Source organism: Leuciscus leuciscus (assembly GCF_965113295.1).
Source record: "Leuciscus leuciscus genome assembly, chromosome: 13".
Taxonomy (NCBI): Eukaryota; Metazoa; Chordata; class Actinopteri; order Cypriniformes; family Leuciscidae; genus Leuciscus; species Leuciscus leuciscus.
This window is the reverse complement of record NC_138737.1, coordinates 7,241,682-7,264,280: the sequence shown is the minus strand read 5'-3', so window position 1 is coordinate 7,264,280 and position 22,599 is coordinate 7,241,682. Positions and strand designations below refer to the sequence as shown.

At 39.2% G+C, this 22,599-nt stretch overlaps 1 protein-coding gene across 3 annotated transcripts in view; it reads right to left on the bottom strand.

Annotated features, from left to right (window-relative positions):
- The window catches only part of ntng2a (netrin g2a), a 58,974-nt gene that overhangs the window by 17,513 nt on the left and 18,862 nt on the right, over nt 1–22,599 (bottom strand). For 2 of the 3 annotated variants that reach the window (XM_082188160.1, XM_082188159.1), the window contains exons 4-5: nt 3,903–4,075; nt 3,539–3,562 (exon numbers count right to left, since the gene is read on the bottom strand). In XM_082188160.1, the coding sequence (XP_082044286.1) occupies nt 3,539–3,562; nt 3,903–4,075 (197 nt within the window). Of the gene's footprint in view, nt 1–2,515; nt 2,678–3,538; nt 3,563–3,902; nt 4,076–22,599 lie in introns of all 3 variants that reach the window. The other variant, XM_082188161.1, reaches the window with a different exon arrangement.

Sequence of the window (22,599 nt, the reverse complement as noted above, 5' to 3'; positions counted from 1 at the left end):
TAGATATTTGGTATTTTTTTAGGTATTTGGTAGATATGTGACTAACAAAGTTCTTTTCCATGAATTTTCCAATTATTTATTATTTACTGGATACCAATTTTTAACATTTATTTAATAGATTGCACTAAAAATGCTAGAAAACACATTAGAGCTAATGTTTTAAATATTTTTTTTAAATGTTATTAATACTTTAATTCAGCAAGGATGTGTTAAATTGATCAAAAGTGTCAGTAAAGACATCTATATTATTACAAAAGTTTCTATTTCAAATAAATGCTGTTCTTTTGAACGTTCTATTAATCAAAGAATCCTGGGGGGAAAAGTCACGCTTTCCACAGAAATATTAAGCAGCACAACTGTTTTTTGAACAACAAATAAGTATATTAGAATGATTCCTGAAGGATCATGTAACACTGATGATGCTGAAAATTCAGTTTTGCCAACACAGGGATAAATTATTAAAATAGATTAAAATAGAAAAAATAATGTTTTACATTGTAATAATATTTGACAGTATTACTGTTGTTACTGTATTTTTTTTATCAAATAAATGCAGCCTTTGAGCATAAAAGACTTTAAACATTAAAAATCTATCTGACCACAAACTTATGAACTGTAGTGTAACTAAAAATATTGTCAATAGAAATTTCCAAAAGACATATTCATATATATGTTTTAATAATGTTACTATAAACTTTTGAGATTTTTACATGCCCATAAATCACAATTTAAAATGGTTTAGCATGAGCATGGGAGCCCAGTAATAACTGTCTGCCTCAAACAATATCTTTCAAATATTTACAGAGCCCCTAAAGGGACATGGTGATAAAAGAGATGGGAATTAAAATGATATGTTAATGCTTTTGCGTTCTCTTGTAAATGTTTTGAATTCCCCAGAGAAACTTTCCGTCCACTTTTGTGTTCTTTGTGAATAAATGCTATTTCTCGGGGGAACGCAAAACATTTGTGAGAGAACGTGAAAGCATTGACAAATAAATGTTCCTCCCATTTCATATTTTTTCCCCCTTATCATGTCCCTTTAGGGGTTCTGTAGTAATGTTATGTAGGTATATAGATTGTCCATGGGTGTGTTTGAGGCTGAGGCTAACTTTAATCCAGATGTCTTTCATGCAAAAGAAATATCTTACTCAAGTTTCATAATCTGACTATTCAGATTTCGGTAATGTCCTGCAAGAGTCCTTGGTCAGTGTCAGATTGTTCCATCATTCAGCAGAATGAATGAATTGGTTATGGATGATAAAATGAAACCACAAATTCTTTCCAGGGTCTAAAAATATTAGGAGTGACCATGAAACTTTTAGTACAGAACAAATTCGTCCTGTAACAGCAAACACATCACTATGTCTATTTTATAAAGGGACATCACACCTAAATCTCGGGGGGAAATCCTCTCTCACACATCATTAAACATACACAAAACATTACTTTTTGCGGACAAATGTTGCCAAACCTCGAAAATATGCATGTGGAAGATTATTTCGCCCCATTCCAAACAATCCCAGTTATTTCCAGTGAAGGTTATTAAATATTTTCAGCTTGGCAATGATAAAAAAAAACACATCACAAACTCCAAAATCAGGCCATTCTGACAGGCCCTAATAATATTGAATTATGGAGATATTTCAACATATTACTTTGAGTGAAATAATGTATTAATGTGTCTTCTGCATGTGTGTTTGATGACAGGCAGCGGGACCCTGAGGGAGTGTGTGAGTCCACGGCCCGACACACACTGAGATAAATTGCTCTCACTCCAGTGACTGTTATTCATTGGTCAGAGGTTGGGAAGAAGCACTGTGATGGTACCACAGTACAGTTATGGTTTCAAATGGTAATAATACCACATGCCAGTACTTGTGGTGGTATATGGGCAGTTGACATGGCATGTACATTCTCTTATATTTTCATTATTTGGTTGGAAACGAATCAAAAAAATTAATTTATTCAAAAACGTTTTTCTTTTTTTTTTTTTTTGGTAAAGCTGAATTGTCAGCATCATTACTCCAGTCTTCAGACGATCCTTCAGAAATCATTGTAATATGCTGATTTGCTGCTCAGGAAACATTTCTGATTATCAGTGTTGAAAACAGCAGTGCAGCTTAATATTTTTGTCAACTTTTTAGGATTCTTTTATATATTGGAAATAGAAATATTTTGTAACATTTACTCTCACTTTTGATCAGTTTAGTGCATCCTTACTGAATAAAACTACTTCATGTTCATTTGTCAACTACCCATATACATGTACCATGGTACTGAATGATTACCGTATCCATGTACTATGGTATTTACATGGTACAGCATGTCCTAAAATGCCATGGTAGTTTTTGGTACTTTTATGCAGTTCTGTTATCTTGTAAATAATCATCCTCTAGTTTACCTAAAGGTCTCCTCTACTGAACTATGTTCTACTACTACAAGACCAACCTATTTTAATCTACAGAGCATCACAAGACAAACTACACTACTCTATTGACTTTAAAAAAGCTCGAACCTGTAAACGTGTCTACAGACGTGGATGGAGCCGGAGTCTGGGGTTCTGTGATTGGTTGGACTGACTCTGTGCTGGTTGGTGTTGAGTCTGTGGGTGGTGTTATGGATGTAGTTATAGACATTGGTACAGTGGCTGGGTCAAGCGTAACTGCTAGTGTTGGCACTGAGGATAAAAAACAACATTACAGCCTGTTGAGAACAAAAATTTCTGGCAAATGGTAATTAAAAAAAATTCACGGGTCTTGTCTTCTGGCAAAATGGCACCAAGAAAAAAAAATTCGGGTCTTGGACTTGGCTCGGACACCAACTTGCGATGTTGAAGATTTAAGTAAAAGCGTAGTTTTTGGTGTCCGACAACATTGTCATATACCCTATTTACCCAACATTCCTATTAAATAATTCCACAACCGAAAGGGTCCGAAAAAAGGTTTACAAAGATGCAGTGAGTAGTATTCAGCTGGTCATGTGATCTCACTATGGTATAGTAAAACAGCTTTTATGCAGATGATATTGAGTAAAATGTAAATGAAAAAGAGTCTAAATCATTTGAAACATTTGACCATTCTTTAGATTAAAAAGTTAGTGATATCTGCGTCACTAGGATCACTAAAAACAGGAAACACTTCACCAAAAAAACAAAAAAATAAGAGCACACCTTTTAAGAAGAATCTGACTCTGTATTCCTCATGAGATCCATCATCACCTCAGATTTTCCCAACAAAACAGCATTAAACCACCACAATTTGGCAGAACTGCACTGAAATCTCCCTTAACCTTGAGCACACCCTCATACATCACAAGCCAGCATTAGAATGCTTTGCGTCTTACATCACATGAAACATTTATGAAGTAGAAAACTGTGGAAAAATGCATCATGCCATCAGAGTTCACAGTGACAGTTAAGGGACGGATTATAACCGACGTCTTGTTAACGACATGAAATAAAGAGGCCAAAAAGAGTGATGGCAGCAGGAGCGAAAACATGAAAACGACAGTCAGCGTATTCCGTTAGCATGCCACTTACTGCCAGATGTTCCCGACGCCTCACCTGCAAACACAAACACAAATGAGAGAGTTTTACTCCTTTATTTTCAAAAACACTCTTGTGGGTTTATTATTTCTCTACCACTCTGGAGCACATCTAAGATAAAAAAATACAGAAGCCCGCCTCGCTTTTGCAGGCAGTGAGCGTACAGTAGCCATGAACTGTACATTTCTACAATTCAATATGCCTATCTTCTTTTTATTGCGAAGTTACTTTGAAAGCTTTGTGCTATTCTGCTTTCCTTAGCAAGTGAAGATGCCCCAGTTTTCTACACTGTACGTAAATCATATGTTCTTCTCAGGTGTGTGCGCGTGTCTGAATATAGCAGGTGCATAATTCTTACAAATGTTCGGGGAGCCGTTGGGTGTGGGCAGGTATGAGCCGGGCTTCCAGGACTTGGCTTTGAAACCTCTCTCACAGGCCGAACAGTCTTGTCCAGTGGTGTTGTGCTCGCAGTCGCACTGAAGGGTCCCGTCACGGAGGGAGCACTGACCAGCGTGGAGGTTACACTTACACCTGTGAAAACAGGGAACAGCGGACAATTAGCACGCTTGTTACATCGCAGCCACAGGCAAGGGCGAAAGCTGCACCGCCGAGGACGATTCCCACCCTAGTTAGGGTCACCCGGGGTATAGCTCATTAGCTCACCTACTTGGCTCAAGAAATCAGCTAGGCTAATTAGTGGAGCCAGACACCATAGCGCACGGCTAAAAACAGTACCTGTAGGGAATATTGTGGATTCTACAGATCTTTAGATCATGGCTGGTGTGTAGTTAAAGAGAGGGGTTTTGGGCCAATGAGATTTCACTGTGGGCGGGGCTATCCAGTACACCGCTGGTTCAGGCCTGCTGGTTTTGTTGCTTATCACGGCCAGTTTGGACAAAATCTCAGATTTTTATTGCTGCAGTTCAGCGGGTTGCTGTACACAACAAAAAAATATTTTCTTCCTCTATATTTTTTTGTTTTGTTTTCCAGTACAAATACATGTAACATTCTCAACAAATCAATATACATTACTTGAGAAGCAAAATTGCATAAGATAACAAGTCTTGTTTTCTGAAAAATTTATCAAAATGAAGTGACTTTACTCTAAACAAGGGAAAATGTCTGCCATATATATATACAGCAATTTTTCAGAAAATAAGACATAAATATCTTAAAGGAGAACTTGGTAACTTTTTTAACTTAATAAAACTGTCTAGAAATCATTTGGATGGTTAAACAACCTGTTCTGGTGATATTGGTGACTTTCCCCGCTCCCCCCAGCGTTCCCAGGCGGAAAACCAACCTTGCAACTTGCGCACTGCCGTCCCGGCAAAGTGAAATTGGAAGTCTCGTGAGAAGCGAGAACTAGAACGAGAACGAGCGCGAAACACAAATTGCTTTACGGCAATTCGACATAAACACACACGCATGTATGATGTATTACCAGATTACTCACCTCGGTAGACATAGCTCCACGCGATACAGTTGGCTTGCTCCGATCAAAACAAACGCACATGAGCAGCGGTAGAGAGGGGGAGGAGGCCGCCGCAAGTGAGTTTTTTACGACTGTGTTGTGAAATATACGCCCCCCCACAGCTGTAGGGGGAGCTCGTGGGGAAAACATGCGACAACAAAAGGGAAAATCAGCGAAGAAGTGACTAGAGTTCGCTAGAGTTACAGAGTTCTCCTTTAAGTAATATGCTTCTCAAGTAAATATGTCTGGATTTGTCATAATGCACTGGCATGTTTTGTTTTTAGTCTAAAGTTAAAATCTGGCAGTGCAGTGTTGTTATTGTAACTAAACTGTAAAAAAAAAAAATATTTCACTTAGTTCATTTATAATTTAAGTATAATTACTAAAATTACTCAAACAAAAACTAATGCTAAATAGACATTAAAAATACGAATTACCATAATTTAAATGAAAACGATTTAATAGTATATACATAATACTAAAATAACACTGGTGTAGTAAGACAAGATACAATCTATGAAAACTAGAGTTATGTAGTGTTGCTTTTTAAGGATTTTTAGATACCTTTACTGGAAAACAAGTGAAACAAGTCATTCTTTATGGTGTGTGTGTCCTGAAAACTTCTGTCCACTCTTCTAGATATTAGAGTAATATTAAAGTCTACTTTGTTAGATGATTTGCTTGATGTTTCATCATTATCAGCTCTTCTGTTTGTAAGCACTATAGAGGCTGTTTGTGTTTGTTGTAGATGCGGGTGAGTTTGATTCTTTTTGTCTCTGATGTTGGAGATAAAACTCTGGGATCTGTGGAGACGGTAAACAGCTTCCGTCTGCTCTACTCCAAATATAGCAGCCATCTACTGGGGGGAAGGGAATACCTCGAGAAAGATGGAACGAACAAAAGAGAGAGAGAGAGAGAGTGAGTAATGATTATCGCTAGTAATGAGAATAAATGAGGGATATTGAGATGGCCTTGCCTTGTCTCTCCTTATCGGTTGCTTTATAAGAAAAATCTGCAGTGCTCCACAAAATGTCGCTTCCCTCCTTTGAGTTTATGAGGAATGCTCTGGCTATCTGACAGCCGAGTTTAAGGATAGTTGAGATTAAAGGTCTGGGGAGGAAAGCAGGTTAGTATGGAAATGACGACTTTTGCAATTACAATCTCTCTAATCAAATGAGTGTGTAAATCCCAATGCTTCGGATTTTTTTTTTCATGCTCACTAGAGCGAACAGCAATCCATTTGCATGAAATATTTATGAAGCTGACCTATATATTTCCATGCGGACACCCCATAACCAAACCTTGTATTGCCGTATAATGAGGTCATACCTCGCCCTCTGAAGTTTCCCATGAAAAAAGTGATGCTATCCCAACACGAAACTCCGGAATAAAATGCTGTCTTGTGCCTTGCTAGACTGCTGTAAAGCTATTTCTTGTTTGATGTTTTAATGTTTTTCCCCCCCATTTAAGCATGAAAATTAAACTGTATACGTAATCTTAATTAAACAGAGTGCACTGCATCTTAGTGCATATCTTAGTATGTAATTGTAACTTTATATATTTATCTGTTTCCAACCTGTCTGTTTCCACACCCTCTCGTTTACTACATCTCAAACATGTGTGATTTTACTTAATTTCATTTACTTTAATTAGGTCTTCCTTCGAAAGCCTGAGGAAACAGTTAGACTTCTACCACCCTCTTGAGGCCTTTAAGCCGTAATTAAAACCCAGTGTCAATCACACACTCATTCATTTGGCTGTTTCTCCAAGACCAAGTGCCTATCAAGCTCTTATCATGACAAATTAATCAGCGGCGGACCACTTCGTTTCGGAGATCCTCGCCTTAAGGGAGACCTCTCTACTTTCGTGAGACAGCGCAGGATCTCAGACGAACGTTAATCAATTAAAGCACGGCAGGGTCTCATATCAATTTCTGACCAAATCCGGTGTGTGGGCTTTACAATCCTCTTATGGACAGATTGAAATTAGGACTCATCCTGTGAGGAGCGATGAGAAACGGATGAGAATGAGTCTTTGAATAATGTAGAGCACCGCGAGCAGATATAGATGTGTTCTCTAGAGCGTCTTGCTCCATGTGTTTATTTTGCTTGGGTTGCATATTTGGGTGTTGATCCATCTATGGGCACGTTTTATTTATATATTTTGTTTTATATATATATGAAAATCACATTTAAACTGTCTTGGAAACTTTTTACTGTCTCATCATGTGCACTACTATTCAAAAGTGTGGGGTCAGTAATAATTTATTATTATTATTTTATTAATTAATACTGTTATTCAATGATACTGAAGACTGGGGTAATGATGCAGAAAATTCAGCTTTGAAATATAATAAAATAGAAAATAGTTATTTTAAATAAATATTTCACAATATTACTGTTTTACTGTATCATTGATTAAATAAATGCAGCCTTGCTGAGTGTAAGAGGATTCTATGAAAAATATTTAAAAATCATACCGCATACACCAAACTTTTAACCGCTATGTTTCAAATTCCTTTATACTGTATATTTTGTTTTACTCTTGCCAGACCCAGAAATTCCATCATAAAAATATTGCATTAAAAAAATTAAGAGATTGATTCAATCATAAAAATGTCACTACTGAAAATTATTTAAATCATTTTTTTAGTGCAGCTACAACCCTCAGCTGTTACATCATTTTAACCACAACCAATTTGCAATTCATTGTTTTTTATATATATATATAAAGTTTGCAGCTTCAGAGAAAGTGTGATGTGTCAAGAAAAATCAAAGTAAATAATATAACTATTACTTTTATGGTATTATGTTTTATCATTTACAATCGAGGTTTAATTTTGTCAAATTATGCAAAAGTGTGAAAATATAATGTGTGTGTATATATGTATTTTTGTTTACATCAAATGTTAGTTAAAAAAAATTAGCACTAGCAAGACAAAGGAGTCAGACATTTATAAAATGTAATTTCCACCAATATGAAATGTGATGGAAATGACACTGTGGTGGAAATGTTCATGATGTAAAAAAACTGCAGAAATGATGGAAGTGATCAATATTTATACACACTGTCAGACATTTTCAGACTAATATAAGGTGAATGGAAAGTGTTTTAAGAGACTTAACACATGAATGAAAGTGTTCTTAGTCAAAGCAACTCCCAATGAAGGTGCATTCAGCACACTTAAACATGTGTTAAATCAGGACTTGCATCTCAAATAAAGCCAGATTAGTCGCACCAGCGACTAATACAGGGCAGCTGCGGGAATCTAACATGCCGCGGAAAAAAAACAGCGCTTGAAGTGATTCAAGGCCTTGGCAAAAACAACCCTAAAAAGAAATCTGTCTGGTTTGACAGCTGAATAAATGCCTGCTGGCGTTTTGTAAATGTGCATGGATAGTGAGTGTGAAAACTGCAAGCGATACGGACACTAGCTTGCAGATTGGTATGCATTCCTCATCATCATGAATATTCTAAATTATTGACACATCACCAAAAAAAAAAGCCACGTAGACAGGAAAGTCTTGTGATTAAAAACCAAGGACAGAAGAAATCATTTGTGATGCTGTTAAGGACAGAGAGGGCAAGGCCATTTTGCTCTTATTAAAACGCTGGCATTATAGGGTGGATGAACCGGCCCGTGTGCATTTTTAGTGCAGAATGCAGCAAACCAGGCAACCTCTCTGCAGGTTTCAGGAGAACAGCAGGAGGCTTCCTGGGTCTCGGTAGGCAGGCGAAGTAACAGCATCTTTTTCTGGGGTGAATCTGTGTCGATCCAGGGCAGCTATATCCAGACACCGCAGGGCTGGGACCCCACTGCTCGGGACAGGAACAGATCTCATGGGCACGCTTGCTGCCAGGCTCTGCTGTTGGGATAGGATCAAACCCCTATCTGGCCATCTGTGACTGGAGAATCAGGAGTGTGTGATAAACATATGGCCCTTAATGCTCCGGCAAAACAGAGGAGCTAAAGGAGAGCACCAGTACTAACTAGTCAGCTGTTGTGGATTCTTCTCAAAGCTTCAGACTTGTGAGCTGCAAGTTGCGTTGGAAAGGCCTGGGAAAATGTAGCCTTCACCTTCAATGTAGATGTGTAAACATCAAATAATTAGGGAATTTCAGTTGCAGTTCTGGGATAATTGCTGATCTAGGTTCAGTTTCCCACCCCAATGTAATTGGAAAGAAGGGAATAGCTGACGTGTAGTTTGCATGCACAGAATCACACACACAAATATAAACATAGATGATGAATCTGGTGAAAATAAATTCACCGAATATCTTTATCCTAACTTTAAAGTTTTTTGTCACTGGATTCATTGGATTTTCAAGTCATTGGATTTTTATTTATTATTCAGGTTGGATGTCTTGCTGATTAAAGAATCCTCTTTGTGGATTTTACCTTTGTTCCTGGATTATTTTGTGTTTATGTTTGTCTATTAAAACTTGTGCTTGCATCCGGATTCCCTCTCTGCCTCATCCCTGCTTACACGTTACATACGTCTCCTTGTGTCGCTTAATTATCATTCTGACTTGAATACTTATATGTGATCATTTTTGTAAATAACAATAATGACAAAAATATTTGCCTAGGGTGTTTTGTATGAGGTATGAACAGTGTATAAATAGCATATGCAACTTGAAGGGTTTACAGAATATGGCAGGAAATCTTTTTTAAATGATTTTACGGAAAATGAGATAGAAGGGGACACATTCACCTACAGTAAACTTTATAACTTTACCCTGCAGTTGGTTCACCATCCATCCCCCTATGAAACTGCTATAAGTGCAATTTATGCACAACATATGGTGACAAATGGAATTACAACCATAGTGATTGTTTCCAAAGAGGTTTCCCAAAGGTTTACGGTCAACAGATTAATAGATCGTAACCTTCAGACTCTCACAAATCCTTCCCTCATGGGTCAAAATGACCCGAAAGCATTAAAATTACACTTCTTAAAGTGTTGTCTGCATTGTCACTGATTGATTTTTATTTGATTGAAAATTGGGGAAAAGCATTGCCCCATTATGCTCCCCATCGCCCCAGTACATGTGTTCTGCATTGGGTATGTTCTATGGTCTCATCCCTTCATGACTGTGTGTGGTCTGGTTTATGGCAGTGTTTTTTGTTCGTTTTTTTTAGTTTTTTTTACAAATAAAAATTACAAAATAATAATTTTCCCCATTATACCCAATTCCCCATTCATGGGGGTCAAATTGACCCCAAGGGAATCTGTGAAGAAAGTAGTTTAAAATGTTTTAATTGATCAAATTAAATTAAAACAATTGAGAGCTCTTGTTTAAATAAAAAGTGGTAAAATCTGTAAAAAATAAATAAATATATATCACATGAACATGTTTAGAATTCTACTGATGGTAGTTCTCTGCCTGAAGCCCCCTTTTGACGTGAGTTTAAACCTGCCATTGCTTAGGTAATGAGGTTTTGGATAAATCTGCACAACTAAAGACAAGTGTGACGCAATTCTCCCCAGGGTGTCGTTTAGTTGAGGAACATTTATAGAATATCATTATGAGCATTTATGCCTTTATGGGATGCGGCGGCTAGATTTCTTTCAAGATTTGTTAAAAAGCGGCAAAGACTGGTGCAAATAACGGGAGCACGGCGCACTGATGAATACATAGCAGTGGCACTAAACAAACACAGATAGACAGATAAAAGGCTGCCGCTGGAGTCCGTTGCTCTGAAGCAGCTGGAAGCTGCTGTTAATGGGAGCTTGATTGATTTTTCCCACAGTCCTCTCTCACGAGACACCCTGACTATTTATTCTCATTTGCACAGAAGCACTGCCAGGCTCATCATGAGGCACTTACGCAAACAAAAACGGATGGAGGAAAGACGAGGACAATCGGTGCCCGGAGAATCACCTCGGGCCGGCCTAGATTGGTCATTATCACTAGTACCCGACTGACTTATTACCTCCATTTTGAAGAGGACTGAGGAACAGCGCTGGAAGAGAATGTGGAGAAAGAGTGGCCATTAGTGAACGGTAATGTGTGAACGTCTCCAAATAGGCTGTCCGGCCCATGAACTTGGGGTGTTTGAGAAAATGACCCGCTTTGTTAACAAGCTCAACGTCTTGAGCCTCATACACCTTATATTAGCAATGTTTTTTCCCCCCCATCCTTTATGGATGAGAGGTACAAATTGAACATGACAGCTCTCCAAAAATAAGATTCAACTCAGTTTACACGGTGTTCAGGCAGCGGATATTGATTTATAAGAATCGCTCACTATAGACCGATGTGGGTAATTGGCTTCAAATGCTCTTTTCTCTTCCTCAGCCTTCCACAGGACCCTGAAAGCTGTGCCCTCCTCTAACGATGCCCGATTCAGACTCCTCCGGTGGTGCGCCTCTCACAGAACTTCCTCGCCTCGCAAAGAAGCCTGTTTTCATATTCCTTATTATCGGCTCTCCAGACCCTTCCCATATTTTTGAAGTATAGCAGCTAAAAAAAAAAAGGTCAGCCCCACAATAGCGGATCTGTGGGTTAAAAGGCATTCACGGGGAGTTCGTTTCTGAATGTCGTCTTTTATTTTTCTCTGCCTTTTTATTTTTTTCCTAGCCTGTGCCAAGGGAGCGGCTAATGAAAAATGCCCCGCTGTTTCCTCCCAATGCTTGAGAGAGCTGCCCATACAATAGTATCACTGAAGGGAGGCGGCAGGCCAGAGACCTCTCCTCTACAGCCCCGTTCCCCATCCTCCACGTAGAGGATTTGCAGTTAAAAGGTTGGAGAGACATGGGAGAGAGAGCGCTCCCCATGAGGCGAAAGGCCCTTCCTGTACCACAGCTACTGATTCGCAGACGACCTTGAAAGCTTTGGCACCGGCAGCTCCTGTAAATTATTCACACAGGATGCAGAAAAGGGCTTCTTTTGCACTCCCGCTCGAAAGGGCGGAAGCCCAAAGCAAGCACCACCGCCTCTCACGTGGAAGACACAGATTAACGGCACGGAGACGGTAAGGAAAGAAGACGGAGAGAGAGACAGAGAGTGGCCCTGTGCACATCAAAAAAAGTTGAAGGAGAGAAAGAATAAGGGAGGTCCCTTCATAATTAATTTCTCCCCCCCACAGAAACATCGCGATGGGGCCAATTATTGCCAGAATGTGACTCCATCGCCTGCTGCGTCACTGTCCACAGAGCTCTATCCTTTAGGCATCCTCATGATGCTGAATACAGTGAGATGGGCACACAGTTGTCTTCAGAGCGCAAATCAAACTGCTCGGTATTTCAAAACTAATTCTGTGCGATCTGTCCTTTCATAAAATTGCATTTCTGTGGAGATCATCCTATGTTAGTGACAGCACTTTAAATTAGTAAAAATGACATTTCTATGAAAAAAAATTACTTTCATGTTAAAATATATTTTTTAAGTATTTATAATATGGCCATTTGCATTTTGCAACCTGATATGATGTTGAACTCTTTCCCTGTCAGCGTTTTTGAAAAAAAGTTGCCAGCCAGCGCAGCATTTTTGATAATTTTCACAAAAGTTTCGTGGCCCCCAGAATATTTTGTTTTATGAATATCTGAACATGCAATATAGCAAAAGAAAGAATAGGGATCTCTGCTTAAAAAAAATTAATAATTTTTTTTTCAATGTATTCTAGCTTCATGCATTTTTTTTATTTATAAATACTCAATTAGGTCTAATGTGGGCAAGTTTCATTAATAAAAAGGAACATTTTGAGCAAAATCGCGTTTCTTGTCAAAGACCTGGATCAATGATCAAAACATAGAGGGAGTAGATCGCTTCCATCTACACCCCCAAAGCCTCACGGTCCTATAGCTCGTCCTGGGTTTACATATGCATCTGCTTACATACTATCGCTTGTTTCTGCTTCTTGACATGTATTTAATTTTTTTTTGATGAGAAGATTCTGTACTCTTTCAGAAGATGCGTAATAGCGCCCCCTACCGCATAACAGTGAAAACACGGAAAGCCGGATATTTCCGTCAATGGCGGAAAAGTTAAAAACACACGTACTTCAAGTTAAAAACACAATGTTTAGTTTACAGAAGGTGGATGCTGTGTAAAGTGTGCATGTCAGCTCTGGATTTTAGAACTTTTAGAAACATCTTTTCACTATGGATGTGTGAATCTTAAAATTAGAGTCATCAGAAATCGCTCTTCCGCAGATCGTGGTGTTTATGATGTAATGTGTGGGACAAGAAAAGAAAAGCATTTAATGAAGCACATGTTTTGGTGCAGGAGGGATTGGGCCATTCGACTGAACAGGAACGTCCCGCTGTGATGGCGTTGCACTAGATACAGTCTCCATACAGAATGGCCGGATGAAATTTTGATGAGCGAAGGCGTTCTGATGAAAAATTCTGTTTGCCTTCCTGGGACACCCCCTTTTATTCTGCGCCCCTAGGGTGGGGATCTGGGCAGCAGAGATATTTACGCCCGCGGTGCTTGCTTTCAGGGAGGCCGAACGACCCTAATAGAATTTCAAAGATCCCCTTGCGAATGACAAACTGAGGGAGGACAGTTTTCTGTTGTTCCCTCTTTCCCTTTGCTTGTGCTTTCTGCCTCCCTGATAACCTTTTAAAAATGTTTGCGCAAACGTAGTATCTTACACTTTAGGGAAATCCTGTCAAATTGACAGTAAAATGTGCAAGAAATTCAGTATAGCCTACATAATATTTGAAAACATTTAAACCATTATGGGAATTTTAATTTCTGTCTATTTAACTGAACATATTAGGGTGAAAAAACACTTTTAATGTAAGGTCACAGAGTCATTTTGTATTCTTTCCCCTTTACAGACATAACAATCATTCGTTTGAAGACGTTGTTTCATCTTTGTCTTAATGAGGTAAATACCTGAGCATTACACTATGAACCTTTTGTCAAAGAGACACTGTAAGCACACTTTCATGTCATGTTCGTGCTTGGAGTCTAACAAGATATACAACATAATTAGACAAGCTGATTGTGACATTGTTTGTGAATGTGTATTATTATGTATTTCAGAGTAAACATGTCTGATGTATTTTATGACATGACAATGTATTTTAGTTAGGGCTGTCAAAGTTAACATGTTAAATTAATTCCTGCCATTACTGCATGTTTGAACATTATAACCATTTCTTTCTTTTCTTTGAAATTAACTAATCAAAACCTTTGGAAATGGTCAGGACATGTTTGAAGCATCAATTACACGTGAAACACCAGTGGAGGACTGCAGACCAGCAGTAAAAACAACTTTACACATGTTAGAGCAAGTCCAAATGTGAGGAAGGTTGTGTGTCTTTGCACAGTTGCATTGAGTTTCATGTTTGCGTTTCCCATTCGCTTGGATATAGTTAGAGAAAAATATTTGTGCTATTGAGATGAGTTGAGATCACTTGTACTTTTAATCGCCAAACCCAATAAGTTTAAGCCTATTATTTTAAGCCTCGTGTTATTAAATGAAAATAGTGTTAGATTGTGTTCACATTGATTTTGATAGACTGACTTTCCCGATTGCAGATTTTTTCTTGTGGAGTAAAATTTGAGGGACATTTATGCAGGAAATTTCAGAAACAAAAGCTCAAAAAGTGCAGTTTTGTTCTGGCTCTGTTAATGGCTAATTGTATTAGACGTATTGTGAATGTCGTGAGGCGGGGTGGGGGGGCTTCTGAGGGGGTTTTCGATTTTCATCCATCATAAAAAGTGATGGCTGGGCTCAGGGTAAAAGGCATGGGTTAATTTAATCATACACAGCCACGAGAGTGCATCATTAGTCATATAATACCCACTTCTGTACGGAAAGATGGATGAAAACAGACTCTGGTGGATGGGTTAGCCAGATCAATGCATATGTAAACAGACAAGTATTCGGCCGCAAACTAGAATGAAAATGAATGTTGGTTGATTCTTTGGGTTGGGTTATTGGATGACTCTGGCTTGATCCAGCTCTCACATTCAGTACGTTTGAATGCTGGCTTTGAAGGTGCCTTTTGATTGTCAGATATAGATGTCAATAGTTTGGGTGAAAAAAATCTTCAAATATCAAACTTATTTCAAAGCTTTCTTATATAGCTTTGATGCAAAATGCATCAACATATTGTATTCTCATTTCACAAGTCTCGCCTTAGCCATGAAATTGCACTTTGTATTTTTATCAAATTTCAAACTTCTCACCACCTGGGATTGTAGAAAACTCAGTAACATTCATTGTAGGATACAAAATTGTTTAAAGGTGGAGTGAGTAATTGCTGCGGTACTCGCGCCAAATAACAGAATAGCAAAAATAGAAAAAATGCACTTTTAAGCTTAATTCACTGAAGTTTTAAATGCGATAAATTAGAGATAAATTGTCATTCTTTAAGGAATTTGTATATAATTATAAGGAATTCGTATATATATATATATATATATATATATATAGGCCTATATATATATATATATTAACATCACTGTTGTTATTATTATTATTATTAATATGATTATTTTGATGTTTTTTATATGTTCTCCTACATGTATTGAAAGGCTGCGGAACAACTTTTACACTTTATATGGATGTATGTGTATGAATATATATATATGTGTGTGTGTGTGTGTGTGTGTGTGTGTGTGTGTGTGTGTGTGTGTGTGTGTGTGTGTGTGTGTGTGTGTGTGTGTGTGTGTGTGTGTGTGTGTGTGTGTATCTTTGTTTTCGTTATGTAATCTCACCTTTGATTTTCTCAATTAAAAAAAGTCATTGTCATTCTTTTCAGTTCAAACACACCACCGTTCTATGTAAATGAGGCTCATTACAGACTGTGGCTTTCTGCAATTAATATTGGCATTCATGCTTCCTTCATGTGCTATCAGAAATGTCCTACTTCCCTCTTCTAAAGTTGTGATTACAAGCTCGTCGCGTTCAAGTGCTTTTTTGTCGTAGAGAATAGAAATCATGGCGGAAACCAGGTTTATTCTTGCCTATTTCTTTGGAAAATATTATTACAGCCAAACTGTATTGAAGGTATTTAATTTTGAATAAAATGTAGCATCCCATTTGTTGATAATATTAAAATTCACTGTGCTATCTATTCTAGATAGTCTGTGCTGACGATACTGGAATTTTGGTCGAATACATGCTATTTTCGCTGTGTATAAATTTGGTTGTTCATATAAATATGCACTTCAAGACGAGGCAATGTAGCTGTTGTGGAAAAAACTAATGAAGTCACAGCAGCAATTGTTCTCCTCTCCCCTATGATTGATATTTATGGCACGCCTAACTCGGGTATCAGTTTCCCAAATATGACTTGAGAGGGCAATAATGTCTAAATACAAATATTCTGATAGCACATGAAGGCAGCATCTATCTATTTTCTAAATGCATGTTATTGATCTTTTTCTGAACGATTCATCCATGCATGTTACTTCTTTTTTTTTTTTGGGTAAGTAAGTTTGAATTAAACATCATAACTCGATCTTCCCGTGAAACGACAGACTTCTCTCTGGTGACGTGTGCAGGACTTCTCCAATCATTTAGACTGTTTAAACCCCTCCCCTTTCTTACAGTCGTCTGCAAGCTCGCATTTAGGTCCGCCTCCATCCAATCAAAAACCAATAGATAGAACCAAGTCCCCATCCAACTTTTTTGTCTTTTTTGATAATCCATTTCACTCAGATGTACGTCACATTAAAGAAGAAAGTATCTGTTGCTACTTCTGTTGTGTCGCACATTTAACATTGTGCTCATTTAATTTAAAAGACATTTGTGTAAATTTTTATAGTTTATGGCTGCAGATATTACTTCAATGAGGTTTTCAAAAACAGGTTTATTGAACATCCCATTAGCTGGACAACCAATACTCCCGCCCCAAACTCACTCATGGTTGAGCCTTCCTGTTTGGATGCTCAAACATATAGAGCGATGTCAGTGCCGAAGTAAAATGGACAACTCTGTAAGTAACTTGCAATTTTATGTTCCAACCACAGATGGCAATAGAGTGGCCAAAGTTCTGTAGTGCAGCTGGTACAGGAGAAAGAATTGCACACTTCAGGTTAAGAGGTAATTCAGTGTAATACTCAACATTTATAAACTGCTGTGTCTTTACATCTGTTTTTTTAATTTTTTTTTTATAGTAAAATGTGTTTCAATAGTTTCAAATGTGTTTTAGATTAGTGCGAGTGCAGCTAACAAAGCCACGTTCAGACTGCAGGTAAATGTGGCCCAATTTTTTCTTTTTGTGATTCAGATCTGTTTTCATGAGTGTGAACAGTACAAACCACATTGAATCTGATCATTTCAATTCCGATTTGGGCCACCTCCATATGTGGTTCTAAATCCGGTTCTATATCTGGTTTTGCAATGCAATGAGACCTCAGCTTGAACAGTCAAATCGGAATTCATGCGACTTTAACGTCACTCTAGATTAACATTTGTCATAAGTCTGTGCTCATGGGAGTCACTTTTACATACCCGACGTTATCAAGACAGTTGTGAAAGATAGTTAGTGAAGGACAGTGATGTGTCAGAGCTCATAAGTATTACAGTGACAGCTCTATATACAAGCAAAACACAGGGGCTCATAACATAAATGTTTAAAAATCCTGCTCTCTTTTTTTGTGTCTTTCTCTTTGTTTTTTTAAATTGCCTGTGCATAAATTTACTGGCTTCCATGGCAGATCACACTATAAATAAAGACTTAACCACTTACTTTAATTTCCTCCGTGCTGCGTGACATCTTTTTATTGTTGTTTTGCACATGCAGATCAGTTCTGAACCATGATCTGTTCACACTAGAATCTGATATTGGCCAAATTTAAAACAACAGAGTGAATAGGTATACAAAAAAATCTGATCTGAGCAATAAATCTGAATTGCACTAAGGCTCACAGTGTGAACGTAGCCAAAAAGACTGCAGGGGCTTAGGAGACCATACCATCTGAATTTCGCACTGCCAATAACCCAGAGAATTTTTTTTTTCACTCTTACTCGGTGTGTTTAATAATATATCTTTGCATATGTTACAGCAGTGAGCATGCAGGAAGAGAGGAAGCAAGCCTGAGTTTGCGCCCCTGGCCGCTTTGCTAATGTAACCTTAGCAGAAGAGTAACTCAGGCCAAGGACTCATCTTTGATGGTCAGCGCTGATGGTGTTCGGCTTTTTAGAAGCAAACTCACGGAGCTCCTGTGGGAATACTGTAAGAGCAGCTCTGCCAAGACCTGAGCATTTATAATACATTCTCCGCTCTGCTTCTAACTGTACCGACGTATTGCTAGCATAATCTTCACCTAAAAGTAGGGCAAGTATTACATCACACGAAAGCAACTGCAGACAAAAGCAAAAATTGCAGATCACACATGCGCCCACGCAACGCAGTGTGGAGAAAATCATGATCAAATACACCTATGATGTTTAAATGGAACTGAAGACATAAATAGTGGGCATTTGAAATTTGCCTGTGAAATGATTCCTTTCTCTTGAGCTGGCTGAATTCACTATTCTTGATTGCTGTTAGGGTTTAAGAATTTTTAAAAATCCCTAACGCTAAATATTAAACTTGTGTACAATGAAAAAAGCAAAAAAACTGATATAATGTTAATATAACAATTTTAAAGTGCAAAATCTGGTTTGTACCTTTATAATAGAGTGACAAGCACCAAAAAACACAGGTGGTAATGAGAAAGCCACATGTAGAATCAAAGCTCATCACAAGTAGCTTTTCCACAAGCTGAGGTAAGTGCTAGTGTAGAAGGTGGACAGTGTCATACACACAAATACAAAACACCATGGTAACACACTAAAATAATGCAATAATAATTAATTGACAGCAGCCGTATCACCCTGTAGCCCAAGACTGGTTGCCCACTGAAGCTAAGCAGGGTTGAGCCTGGTCAGTACCTGGATGGGAGACCTCCTGAAAAAAACAGGTTGCTGCTGGAAGAGGTGTTAGTGAGGCCAGTAGGGGGCGCTCACCCTGTGGTCTGTGTGGGTAATAACGCCCCAGTATAGTGACGGGGACACTATACTGTCAAAGAGCACCGTCCTTCGGATGAGACGTTAAACCGAGGTCCTGACTCTCAGTGGTCACAAAAAATCCCAGAATGTCTTTCGAAAAGAGTATGGGTTTAACCCCGGCATCCTGGGCAAATTTGCCCAGTGGTCTCTGTCCATCATGGCCTCCTAATCATCCCCATATATATAAATATACTAATTGGCTTCATCACTCTGTCTCCTCGCCACCAGTAAGCTGGTGTGTGGTGGGAGTTCTGGCGCAATAAGGCTGCCGTCGCATCATCCAGGTGGACTTTTTACCATTAATATACTGAATTTGTTTACTGTGTACATATTCCATGTGACTAGTTGAGTTGTGCTATAGCTTTTCTAAGTAACGTCTCGGTTACTAATGTAACCCTCGTTCCCTGAAGGAGGGAACAGGAGACGTAACGTCGAAGTGACAACGTAATTGGGATCACTTCAGGGAGCCCAGTGCCGTCCACGACTTAGTGAGCTCCTCATGCACCTCCGGGAAGAAAGGCACCTGGGGAGAACCAGCACGGCCCGCCCCGAGAAACCAATCATCCAACCAAGAAGGTTTGGCCCGGGAAAGCATCCATTCTGGATCGGACTCAGGCAATTCTACACTCCCCGAAGGAAGTAACGCAGCCGAATCCTTATCTCCAGAGGACTGAAGCTCACCCTCCGATGCTGCGACCGACATCTGATCGTCAGGAAGAGCCCCAAAAGACACGACTGGTTGTTCATGAGAAGGACAAGCACGCTCTTTTGGAAGCTCCAGCGGCGGCCGCGTTTGTGAGGCGTGAGGGGTCCAGAATAGACACTAGATCGGGGCATAGGCGAGGGGACTGCACCTCCCTTGAGGTAAGCGAGTCTTGATCTTAATGCAGCCATAGTCATCTTCCCGCAATAGGAACATGAACTATTCACAAAAGCTGCCTCAGCGAGCTGAATGCCCAAACACGAGAGGCGACTATTGTGGCCGTCTGCTGGCGCCAGGGAACGACCGCACCCAGAAACGCACATCCTGAAAAGGACGCAGGGTTACGCTTGTGTTGCTATTTTAGTTGAAAATAAAAAAGAGAAAATAAAAACTCTTCCCATGCTGAGGCACCCAGGGCTATAATGAGTATAAACTCAAGGAACGGCCACCGATACTGACACACACACACAGTGTAGAAGCTGTAAAAACAGCAGTTGAGAGCTGTAAGCTCGCAGCCACCGCTGATCACGCCGTCACACCAATGCTGGACAGAGTTAGAATTTCCAACCTTGCTGAGTCTCTTCTTGCAGCACTATGAAGTAACAACCTCTCGGCTCCGAAGTGAAAGACAATGTGTGTGTGCGCCCGCTTCCTGTTTATACCCGCGGGGTGGGGCGCGTAACGCAATTCATGCACACCATCGTTCATTGGCTCATTCTGTAGACACTCGAAGTTGATAGGGCTCCCTGAAGTGATCCCAATTACGTCGTCACTCCGACGTTACATCGAACGTGAGCGACTGATAGGGAATCAGATTTATCATTTTCGACCTGCACATGCGACGTGCAAAAGCAGATAGAACCCATTATAATCAGTGATGCTGTCTACACTGGATGCAGCATAAGATGACAAATTCTATTTCTGATGTACTTCAAACGCTCTCGTTACGGCTCACATGAAGAATAAATGGATTTGTAACATTCGCTTAGTAGTGTCCAGTGTAGACAGCTTCAAGCTGTTGTGTCCAGTGTAGAAACGGTGTTAGTAACCGCTATTGCAGTGGTCAGCAATTATATCTGGCCCGCACCCGCAGCCAGATTAGCGGCTGGTTCTGAAATAGATCTGTCATGACAGCAACAGTTACTCACAATCACTTCATCTTTAGTGAGTTTGCCTTCAAAATAAAAGTACGAGAATGTTTTTGCAGCAATGTTTAATTTTGAGATGAATTGAGAGCTTTTAATTTGAAAAGTTCTGAAAGACATTCAAAAGAGTCTATGGATCGCTTCGTTGCAGATAAGACACACCGGCTTTACATTCACAAAACTAGGTAGGCTGAATGCATGGTTGTCTTTCCATTCTTCTTTGTATGCCCTATTTTCGCTGTCAACTTTCCTCTTTAGACTCTTTGATAGTGCCATTTTCTCTCACCAGCTAGCTTAAATGTTAACATCAATCTGCACAAGACGTAAATGCGTACCCCCAGCACACAAACAATTAAAAAAAATGCAGTTTAGTATACGTGAAGATGCCAAGGAATAATTCTGAGAGTAAAAGTAGGCTACGTCAAATAATTATTACAATAAGTAAGGCTCCATTGTGTAACAAGCAAATTAAAATGATACACATTTATTATTCACAATATGGAAAGAGGAAAAAAACATAGTTCGTTAAGAGCATGACTCAAACATGCCATTAATGGGCTTACTCAAGTCCTCTTTTATTTTTTTTGTTATTTTTAGCCATTCCGCATCTCCCACATATGTGTTTTAGCAAGGCGATCTATGTTGCAAGTTGGTGAATGAAGATCCTTGCCAGGTTACGTGTCACTACTGCTTTATTAATTTATCCAGTTTAAAACCTGGACAACGCCACACAAATGTGGCTTTTTGTTAATGACTGTCCTACTACAGGATTTAAAACAGAGTAACAGCTCCACTCACAAAAGACACTGTAAGAAGGCCCGTACACACCGGGACGAATATCGGCGCGCGTTATTCGCCAGCGTTTTTCAACGCGTTTTTTGTGTTCACACCCAAGCGTTTTTCGCTGACGATGAGCCGAGTGAACATGCAAATTCATTCCCTGACATTAGATGGCGCTTAATGTAAAACAGAAATACAGTACCACTCCATAACAGTCTATACTCGGCAATACCACTCCATAACAGTCTATACTCTGCAATACCACTCCATAACAGTTCTCTTTTAACAAGATTTTTGTAGTCGCTGTCGCGTTTGTCATATAGTTCTTTATTCCGACACCAACGAGACCAGCAGCTCTACATTCATCTTGCCTTGCATCTTCCTCGTCATTTCTTCCCCGCAGTGTCTGTCTATGGGCAGTGTAGACGCTACTTGGCGTATATCTTCTTCGCTGTTAAGTATGTGTGCTCGGCAAGACCGTTTTGTGTTTGAGCGCCCCCAAGTTGTGTTTTACTGTAACTTCAGAAGCTCCAGACACGTGAGCAAAAGCGGGAATCTCATTGGTCGGATAGTTTTTGACGCGGCGCGTCAAACCAAAAAAACGAACCCGAGGCATTTTTAAAAAAAAAACGCATTTACGCGTGGCGTTTTTCGCGTCGGTGTGCACACTCACATTGGCGCCCTTTGTTTAGTCACGAGGCGTTAAACGTCGGCGAATATCGCGCGCGAAATTCGTCCCGGTGTGTACGGGCCTTTAGTCTGTCCCAGGCAATTCTAGTTGAATTCATCAATTATGCATAAAAATATATTTGTCATTGAATCATTCATTCAAGAAATTCGTTCAAAAACGCTGATTCATCCAGTAATGAAACAAGTGATGTATTTATGAGTGATCATTGAATTAGTCAGTTCATTCAGAATAATTAAACATTTTAAATAGACTGCAGCAATTAACATTTCGTCAGAACTTATAGTAAATGACATGAT